The sequence below is a fragment of the Pecten maximus genome, chromosome 3, assembly GCF_902652985.1.
Source record: "Pecten maximus chromosome 3, xPecMax1.1, whole genome shotgun sequence".
NCBI classification, from domain to species: domain Eukaryota; kingdom Metazoa; phylum Mollusca; class Bivalvia; order Pectinida; family Pectinidae; genus Pecten; species Pecten maximus.
In genome coordinates, this window is record NC_047017.1 from 24,371,933 (window position 1) to 24,382,976 (window position 11,044).

The following is an 11,044-nucleotide window of genomic DNA, read 5'->3' on the forward strand; positions in this document are numbered from 1 at the left end:
GAAAAACAACCACATATTGAGAAGCATCGTAAAATTTGGTCACCGATATTTAATTCCGGATATTTTCGACCAGGAAACTATTTTCAATTTTACCTAGTACTAAAATGGCTGACGTGCGTGGAGTTTCGGCGTTGCAAGACGAGTTAGAGAAAGCGAAAGAAAGCTTGAAAGATGTAGACGATAACATTAAGAAACTAACAGGGAGAGATCCAACAGAACCAAGGTTTATTTTTTGCATTTATTAGATACAAATTGTTTCGTTTACATTATCATTCTGCGGTTGGGAATTTTCCGGGGGGGGGGGGGGGGGGGGGGGGTAGTTTTGTAGTTTGGTAGGCTTTTGTGGGTCTGGAGAATATGTAACCTGCATACCTGCATTCAAGCATTATCAGTCATATGACCAATAGCCATATGCATGGCATTGCATGCTGTCAGTCTGGTGTGATAGACTACTCCGTTCACTACAATACACTAGGCCTACTCTAATGTTTTCGTCAGACTAAAGAACTGTCTACAGTTCGGCTTGGTAGGCTTTTGAGGGTCTGAAGAATATCTAACCTTCATACCTGCATTCCAGCATTATCAGTCATATGACCAATAGCCATATGCATGGCATTGCATGCTGTCAGTCTGGTGTGATAGACTACTCTCTTCACTACGGTACACTAGGCCTACTCTAATGTTTTCGTCAGACTAAAGAACTGTCTACAGAAGGTTGGTTATATGGACTCCTGGATTTATATGAAAAGACATGTACAGCAAACAAATCCATCTCTACAACATGAAGCCATACACTACAGCAAAATCCTCCACACCACTGACTCCAGAACAAGACAAGCATGTGCACACCCCTACACATTCAAACATATATCTGCTACCAAAGACATTAGCCCAGGTTTCCTCTGGCCCTGACACCATGTGCACTTCTGAAGCGGAACTGGACCGGGTCGATCATCGGCGACCAGGTAGCTCAATCGGTAGAGCATCCGGCTAGGTTCGGAGGTTCCGGGTTCGAACCCCGGTCTGGCCGCTACATTTTCTCCTCTCCTGTTACAAAATTGGCGCCCAACTAAAATACCCACGGTGGTGGTATAAGGGTCTTGTGTGTCTTCGAGAGCGAAGACTTGGAAAAAAAAGGAGGGAGGTGTGTAGCGGGACTGGACTGGGTCGATCATCGGTGATCAGGTAGCTCAATTGGTAGAGCATCCGGCTAGTGTTCGTAGGTCCCGGTTCGAACCCCGGTCTGGCCGCTACATTTTCTCCTCTCCTGTTACAAAATTGGCGCCCAACTAAAATACCCACGGTGGTGGTATAAGGGTCTTGTGTGTCTTCGAGAGCGAAGACTTGGAAAAAAAAGGAGGGAGGTGTGTAGCGGGACTGGACTGGGTCGATCATCGGTGATCAGGTAGCTCAATTGGTAGAGCATCCGGCTAGTGTTCGTAGGTCCCGGTTCGAACCCCGGTCTGGCCGCTACATTTTCTCCTCTCCTGTTACATTTCTATATGAAAACGAGGAATTCTTCGACAATGTTTGGTGTCGCTAAGATTTTGGTGCAAATACAATGAAATCGGGCGTGACATAACACCTACCTTTAAATGAGATATTTACCCCAAAACACCCATATACCGCTAAGTGTTTTATTCCGTCTGTATAGACTCTCGCTTTTCTACTTTTGATCAGACTGATCTTCATCCTACATGTAATTATAATACATGTTATGTAATATTCATTGTTTTAGACCCTCAACAAGGCGTGTGACAGCTGTTCCTGATGGAAGGGGTAGGGAGCGTTTGCTTCTACAGGCTAGGTATGTGACATAGATTTTCATCATCTTTTTGTTTATGATAAACTACTTTTATATGTCTTTGCCATGCATTTTTTGTCATTGCAAGATCTTCATTTCTGAACTACTGCTAACTTGTATAGGTGCATCTTTCACCTCATGAAACCATGATATTGGCCAATGATCAGGGCATCCAGTAGACCCTTGAGAGTATGTTTTTGACTCCCCAAAATCAGATTTGACTCCTGAGTTTGAAGGAGCATGTCTATTTGAGATAATGTTTTGACCCTTCATATTTCTGAGAAAAGGTGATTTGACTTTTGAAATTGCTAAAAGTCAAGGGTCAACTGGATGCCCTGATGATGGTCTTAAAACAGTTAATTACATACATTCACCATGCCATTTATCAAGGTTTTACCAGGTTTTCAAAACCAGCACTATTTTAGATCATCTATACCTAATCTTTCTATTTCAAAAAAATATATGAATATTTTATAATCACCATATGCAAGATTTACTGCAAGTAGACCTGTGCAGCCTAGGGGTTTCAGCTAACGCTTGAAATTTGATTCTCCAAGGATTTTCGACCCTTAAAAATGAAGACATCAACTTAAGATATGTATGTTTTAACTCTTCAGACTTCAGAAAAAGGCTGATTTGACTTCTAGAATTAATTTTGTTAACATTTATTTTAGGTGGGGCCCAGATGAGGATGTTCAAGCCAAGAGAAGAGTCATTGGAGGCGCTTTCTCAAGGTATGTATTTTAGAAACACCACATCGTAATATTTTTAAGATAATGTGAGAAGGTAGCAATGTATTCTTTGTGATATCAATGTGTCGAATGTGTGTGTTATATATGTTTGCAGTGATCACCATTGCCTGTTTTAACGTGGCGGCCCGCCACCCTTAGCTGGGTACCGCCACGCTTACACAACCAAATTCACTCGATCCGCCACGCATGTAATTGTTACCCAACACCCCTATTTTGTACTGATTTCAAGCAGAAAACTGACCCGTTACTATAGCGTCCGATACTCATTACCTATGGCCCCTGTTTTTACATGTGAACTAGGCCTAATTGACGATCTCGGTAAGGTGCCTCACCGTTATGTTTTGATACGGTCGACTGATCTCTTGATCACACCTATCGATGGTTATAATTAATAAATAGTAGAAGGTGTAGTGTTCTGACCATGCGAACAGATGTGATTGTATGGTTTCAGTCGATCGGGACATCAGAGAAAATGTTACCATCATCGACATCGGAAAAACCGACGGTCCGACAAGATTCTTTTTTTTTCACAATAATTAATATTTAGCTGGGATAATCAGACTGATAATATCAATACCTAAGCCGATGTTTGAGAAGCATGGATACATTTTTGAAAACTTCACGGCAATGTCACCATGAAGAGAGGAGCATCAGCTCCTTTTTTGGAACACCATGTGAACGACATGCGTTTGATGATCATCACGATGCGATCGCGACAACCGATAGAAAACCTGCAGCCAACAGACTGAAATCTTTGATACATCGCGCCAGCTACAGCTACAGAAATGCGCATGGATTGTGTATGAAGATGACGAAGGTAAGCTTAAAATTAACCCTTATTTGATTTGATAGATAATGATAATAATCTAATAAATAATAAATATCTCGTGCATAGGTCTTCTTGTCACGTGCTATTTTTAGAAAGTACTATTAGAGTGATCTCCCTTCCCAAAACGATCTCAAAACGTCCAATAATATAAATAATCTCAGAATCATTCCTAAATCTCTGTATTTGTTATTTGATAAGTGTTATCTAGGTATTTTATTTTCTTTAATTATTTTTAAATAAAAATAAGTTAATTAGCACTGTACATTTGTAATTAATATGTACTAATTTGATTATACAAATATTTGTTCAAATATAATTAATTGGTTGGGTTCCCCCCCCCCCCCCCCCCCCCCCCCCCCATAGATTTATTGATGGTTTTAATTGTTTTGCTTATTACAAATTTGTAGGAATACGAAGTTCATAATTATAATATGGTAATGACCACAATAAGATTCATTAAGCTTTTCAAAAATATTTATTTATTTATTTATTTATTCCCACCAGCAGGAACAGGCTCTCTCAGAGGATTTTGAACTCTCTGATGATGATGTTTACCCAGGGAGTTCCCTACAAGAAAGCTGCTTCTCTCTGGAAGGGACTGTGCAACAGCAGAATGCCCATGTCATTTGGAGAGACAAATTGTGTTTGGCATCTATTGTTCATAATGAGGACTATTTCAGGAGAAAATTATAGTGACTGTGTTGAATTGATATCTTAATTGAAATTATATTGTGGCTTGTGCATTGCTTTAAATACTTTATATATTCTTATACATTCTGATATTATGTCCAGTAAAAGTTGCTATTTAGTTTGATTTGTAGATGCTGTATCATAGATATAATAGTTGCTATTAATATGTTCACTGATATCATAATATTATATTGCAATTTATTAAATTTATGCTTGAAATGTTTTAACTTATAATACTTGACAATGCATTATGATCTTGATGTGAATGTTTATCATATTTATAACATTAAAAGATGCTATTTGAGTTTGTTTTATTCAATGTTGTTATATTGAAGAACAGCAAGTTGGAGTTGAGATTGAAAGGGTTTTGTGAAAATAAATTTATGATTGTCAAAATGAGGAATGTATGTTTGTAGTTTTTTCAAGTTATGGTATAAGCTGTTATTTTGTTTTAATTTACAAGATATATATGTCAGAGAGTGAGCAAATGATTAAAATGCATATTTAATTAGAAATAAATAAAACAACACAATTAAATCTCTATTCTTAATGTCATAATAGATGATGTTTCTCGAAACGTCGCACCGCGTTGCTGCATGACATCCACAAAAGTGCATGTTCAGAAAAAATTGTCAAAAAAATTTCCTCCACCCATCATTTTGAAATTGTGGTGATCCCTGGTTTGTCAGATATACTGTTTCTCATACTAAAATAATCCAGTGTGTAAGTTGATGTCACTTGCTAGTCTGTGTTCAGTTTGCAAAAACTGGCCAAATGAGCTGTGTTTTTTCACCTCATTATTACACTTTCATTTTTGCCATAAATGCAAGTTATTACAACAGCACTAACCTGAAAAATTGTTGACGTTTCTTTTCATGTTCATGATAAGGACTGAAAAAAATAACTGTGTTTCCGCTAACTCTAGTATAGACCCTATAGTTTTGTGCCTACCATGTGGGTTTTTTGGTCTATTTTCAAGAAAGGATTAAGTGTATTATAGTCAAGAATCCTTGTCTATTGTAACCATAGTAGACTTTTAACAAAAATAGAAAAGATTTTCCGACCTACCTACCCTATTTATTTCTGGCATGTTATGTGAAAACACATGTATTATATTTTAAGCCTCAGACTTGGGCAGTGAGATCCAGTCTCCTCTCATGAGCCACAGAAGGATTTCCATTTTAACCCCACTAATTCTTTAATATTAGCAAACTTTCTCTTCAGCCTACCTTATTAGCACGCTTCTCATTGTATACTATAAAGTACTACGCAGTGTTAGGGTATTATTGGTTTTCCCACTAAGGCCACTTGTGATGTTCTGCGGTCTATATTCAACAGGCTTGCTCCTATGCACAGAATGGGCAGAGGACGTCCACCTAGAGGACGGGATAGTGGGGATGAGGATGATCTACCCAACAAGGTAGGTACAAGTGTTTAATTGATGACGTCATTGGGAGGATGGCAGAGATTCGGATGATCTACACTACATTAACTGTAACACCAAATCACTCCAAAAAATACAGTAGGTCAGATGGTGTCACCAAGGAGTAGGAATAAGGATAGTGAAAGGAACACTTCACTAGGAAGGCTTTGTAGGATAGTGTTGCTTCCTCTATCGTTATCGGGAGGAACAGAGGATCAGGCATTTTCAACTTTACAGATACTAGATTTCTTTCTTAGGTAATTCAAATTGAAAAGTTGGCACAAATATTATCCTACTTGCCAATAGGATAATTCTGACAGGAACGTTGAGTATAAATAATGAGTATTTGCAATTTTTCCATGCTGGCCTCCATTTAAGTGTTACAAACAGACTGATGAATTTTCAATCTCTTCAAATGGATCTCATCTTGTCTGTCAGTTGTAAGATGTTATCAGCATGATACATATATTCTGTTTATTTTTGCCATTTGCCTAATTTCATAAATATGCAAAACCTAGTAAGATTTTCTGAAATGCAATGAAATCACAAGTGGCTTGGTGATAAATCATATAGTTAAAGGAAAAAAGCATACCTGAAACAATCAAAAATGTATTAAAAAGTTAGTTTGATGTTATGTGAACTAGAAGCTTTGATATTGTATTGTCTGTTTTTCAGCCCACTATCCAGTCCTCAGTGATTGCTACCCCTAAAGAGTCCAGGACACGCCAGTCCAGCATTGAGGAACAGAATTCAGACAGGAAGGGAACTGCCAGGTACATAGAATTTCAAGAAATCTTCTATTAAATGCAAATACATAATTGTTGAAAATAGTGAAAGGAGTGAGGCCACATCCATATTGCATACAAAACTTAAAGGCTTAAAATGGTGTTTAATTCATAACACAAGACATTATTTGTGTTTTATTTACATTTTCAGAAATAGAAGAATGTTTGGCTTACTTTTGGGAACACTGAGAAAATTCAAAGATGAAGCTAAGGAAACTGAAGATAAGGTTTGTTAAATGAGATATACATACCAAATTGACAGTTATAATTTGTTTATTTTATGCCCCCCTGTTATAATACCACTAGCATTTAGTGTCTATCTTTCTGGTATATCTTCATTACTAGTGACTATATTAAATCATCAAGTTTTCAAATAAATTTTTAGATACACGAAATAAATTTTCAGATACTAGTATGTATCTTAATACATGTTTGTCCATCAACATGGTTTAAAAGAGTTAACCCTTATTTTTGTCTTCATTTATGGGATATCATCCAGAATTTACAATTGATTGACAAATTGGAATGAATTCTATGATATAATGGATGTATTTCCTTCTCACTTTTCAGAAAGAGTCTTTTTTTGACATGTTTGATAGATGACATATTTAGGTGGATTTTTAGAATTAGTGATTTTGCAAAATGTAATATTTGTTTTGCAATGCATCAACATTTATAATGTCTGTAATGTATACATGGTGCTTTCATACTATCAATTTGATGTGTTTTTGGTTGTTTTTGGAAAAAGTACTAAAATTTTGGTGAATTTTGGAGTTTGCCTATAAATCTAAGTTGATCTGGAGCGAATGTGGCTCCATATGTTTAAACAGGAAGTGTACTCTGCCTTCCTTTACCTCAGAATAGTGGGAGAAATAGAAATTATTGTTTAGTTTTTTTTGTTTTTTTTTACAGGAAGTTCAAAGAAAACAGATTGAACAGAAGTTGGAAGAAAAAGCAATATCAGAAAAGGAGGATCTTCTCAGAGAACGTCATCAGCTTTTCCTTGAGCGAAAACAGCAACAAGCCAAAATTCGTCGTCTGGAATATAAAATGGAACTTATTGAAATAGTAGGTTGTGTATACTGTAGAATTTGTAGGGAAATCTCCATTGCAGGCAACATAAATAATTTCCTATTTTTTGATTTTTTTTTTATCTGAGATCAGAGTCTGTATTTTATCAACTTTTACCAGATCATCTTTTGTCCAACAATGTTTGGACATTGCACTAACTTTGGCAGTTACAATGTACATGTGTTTATAATCAAATTTACTCTCTTTAAATATCAAAAATGTATGTTTATAATCAAAATTATTCTTTTTGAACAGCATGATGCTTGGGAAAAGGAGACGCGCAAATTAGAAAATTTTATTCACACCAAAGCCAAACCACACATATTTTACCTTCCAAAATCAATGGATGCAGTATTAGAGGGAAAAAGAAAGGAGACCGTGAAATATGTGGAAGGTATGTTAATTGAGAAGTGATCAATCGGAGCAAACAAGCTAAAGTTTTATTTAGTTAAGTAAAAATCCCTTAATGGATCTACCGGATAAGTTTGAAAGCTCCATGTCTGAACTGTCAATGTTTTCAACATATCTATTTTAATAGGAACTGAAAGACCTAGGACTATGATATTTGGTTTGTAGGGTTAGTAGCTACCAAGGAAAGATTGTCATAAATTTCCTTGAAATTCTTTCAATGAAATATCACATAATTTTTAACGATATTGATAAGTGACACATGCAATGAGGACAGGCTGTTGGGTATACAACCCTGCTCTTGGGGACATTTTTTTGTCCCTGACAAATAATGCTGTGTAGGAAGAGATACGTAAACATGTAATCAAGATTGTCAAGGGGTCCATCCCTGATTCTGGGTACCTTGTCTCAAAGTTAGAATCATCATGATACAAGGATTGCTTCTGGCTCACGGTTCGGTTTTATCTCTGAGGGTTCCATCCTTTTGATTGCTAGCTGGGGTCAGATTTCAACATGAATACATTAACAGCGGCAGGCTTGTTCAGTGTTTTATCTATTTGTGTATTAAATGTACTTTTGCGTTCACACCGACAGTCTAGGTGAGTGATACAGAGCATAGTAACATACCTGGTAGAAAATTTTCTATATGGAACAAAATTATACAATTGAGAAGTGATTTATACCTGCTTCAAAATATAATTCAATTATAATGCAATATGTTCATAGATTGAGTTTCTGAACGTTTATTATGAAAGCCACATTCTTTTTAATATTGACATATTGTGTGACAGATTTTCAAAACAAAGTAATGAAAGCTTATATTTTGGCTACAGACATGATTGATGAACGACGGAGGAAACTACAGATCGAAATTGAAGATCTGATGGCCAAGAACCAGCAAAGTGGAAAAGCCGACATGGAAGGGGATGAGGAGGAGGAAGGGGCCATGGAGGGGAACAGAAACACAGATAAGGAAAATAGGCGTAGGAAGTCTAGTGGGGAGAGGGTAGACTTGCATAGACAGTTAGAACAGAGGGGTTCACATAGAGGGGGTAGGGATGGGGAGATACCAAGGAAACGCAGGAAGTCTGATAGTGTAGCTGAGGATGACAGACACAGTAGGGCAGGTAAGCACCGCAGGAGAAGTAGGGAGGAAGGGGATAGGTCTGGGGGAAGGAGGGACAGTCATAAGGTAGGGGCGTCAAGGAGGGACGACAAAGCAAGGGATCGCACTGAACCTAGGGTGGAAATTAATTACAATGATGAAGAGGATGAGGAAGAAGAGGAAGAGGGAGAACTACGAACTGAATCTACAAACAGTAATAGTAATAATAATGAGGAAAATAAGGATAAGCGGACAGTAGAGCAGTCGGACACATCAGGGAAGCTTGACAAGATGGACACGGGGGATACACAGGCGGAAATATCCAAGAGTGCAAAACAAACTCAGGCAATGATGGCAGAGGATGAGGAGGAGGGAGAGGAAGGAGAGGTGCACGATGCTGTGGATGAATGATGATGGGGATTGGACAGGCATATCTGAATTTAGCTACCCAAAATAAAAGGGGGTGGGGACTTCTCTGTTTGCCTAAAATTAGGAAGGGAATGAAACTTAGAGAAATTATTAATATAAAAAAAAGAAATGGAGAGATAAGCTTACAGAATGTACACTTCATTTGATAAACTTTGTAGGGTATATGAAGGGAACTGTCTGTATGTAGTTTTTGGGATAAAAGATGGGGAAGTGACTAGGTCTACATGTTAGACATAATTTGTATCATTATTGTGTATATATGGATTATTGTTACTTAATGAAGTTAATTGACTCTGTGTGATAATCTATGGAAACACACCATATGTATTGTAAATTTAAGATAAAACACATCTTATATATTGGCAATTTTTTGTTTTCATTATTATTATTAATTTGACCAGAATTTCTTTAGATCAAGTTTTCTTTTTGCAGTATTATTCAATTTATATACATATATCAAAAATAATTAGTAAGCATCAAACTTTAAATTAAAACAATTATTTTCAATTTTAAATGAAAATTAACATGAAAATATGTAACAATTTTGAATGTATGCAAATTTATTGATAATGCACGCTGATGTGTTGATGTTCAGAAACCAACTTTCATATTATTTTCCACTTATCCACTTCCTTCATCTCCTTGTGTGGTTAAATAATTTATGGTTGTTACAAAAACTACTTTATATCTCATACTGAGGAAAATGGTCAAACAGATTGAGTGTAGGACCTACTTTATATCTCATACTGAGGAAAATGGTCAAACAGATTGAGTGTAGGACCTACTTTATATCTCATACTGAGGAAAATGGTCAAACAGATTGAGTGTAGGACCTACTTTATATCAAACAGAAATAATCCTCTTGTTGTACAAGATTTCTTTGTAGATTGAACCAGGAATAGGTAAGTATATAAACCAATTAACACTGACGTCCCGGAGTCTCGTACACTTACATTAAAGCGATGATGTGGTACTACCTAATGCCCTCCTGTCGCTCTAGTTTGCCAAAGTCTTGACTTTCTAGTGATGATATTGCAAACTCTTGGGCTACTTCCATTAGATTTGAGAAGGGAAACATCTTTGAAGGAGTGGATATGATAAAGAAATTCAACTCTTCAACTGGAGTTTGTCATTTTGATGTAGGATGTATTTATAATTCGTGGGACTGCTGTATTTAAACACAGAACATTAACTGTCTTATAAATACCAATTAATCATTGGAAAACAGAATTACATTAATACCCGGTTGTTGTATTTGCTCAAGTTAACTGTATCAGTAACAAATTGTATCATATGTCTACTTTCGTTTTATGTGAGGTTTGAGGTAGGCAACTGTTTTGATGGTTTTATTGTTACCCTTTATATCAGAAATTGTGTTCTTCAAATCAGCAATGGGATACCTTATAGTAAATTGTATAAAGGTGTTGTCAAAATTTGTCCGATTTACGAGGGATATATATGTTCAATGAATGTATATGTCGCCATATAACTACATCATATGTCCACAATCATGGATGTGTTTGTGTATTCCATCCATTGTCCACTGTCATGAACATCTCTTTGTACTCCATCCCTTGTCTGCTGTCATGATTGTCTTTGTGTACTGCATCCATTGTCCACTGTCATGAACGTACGTTTGCACTTAATTAAATGTTGACTTTTGTGAATGTCTTATGTACTCCATTGAATGTCCACTACCCTGAATGTCTTCGTGTACTACATCCAAATCAAACTCTCATAAATATCTA

General features: G+C 36.5%; 1 protein-coding gene across 1 annotated transcript; it reads left to right on the forward strand.

Annotated features, from left to right (window-relative positions):
- Positions 1 to 100: 100 nt before the first annotated feature.
- On the forward strand, positions 101 to 10,646 carry LOC117323661 (pinin-like). Its single transcript, XM_033878992.1, has 9 exons — positions 101 to 223; positions 1,739 to 1,807; positions 2,479 to 2,538; positions 5,414 to 5,495; positions 6,174 to 6,271; positions 6,435 to 6,510; positions 7,196 to 7,351; positions 7,610 to 7,748; positions 8,596 to 10,646. The coding sequence occupies exons 1-9, from the start codon at positions 105 to 107 to the stop codon at positions 9,276 to 9,278; spliced, it is 1,482 nt and encodes a 493-aa protein (XP_033734883.1). The 5' UTR covers positions 101 to 104; the 3' UTR covers positions 9,279 to 10,646.
- The last annotated feature ends 398 nt before the right edge of the window (positions 10,647 to 11,044 follow it).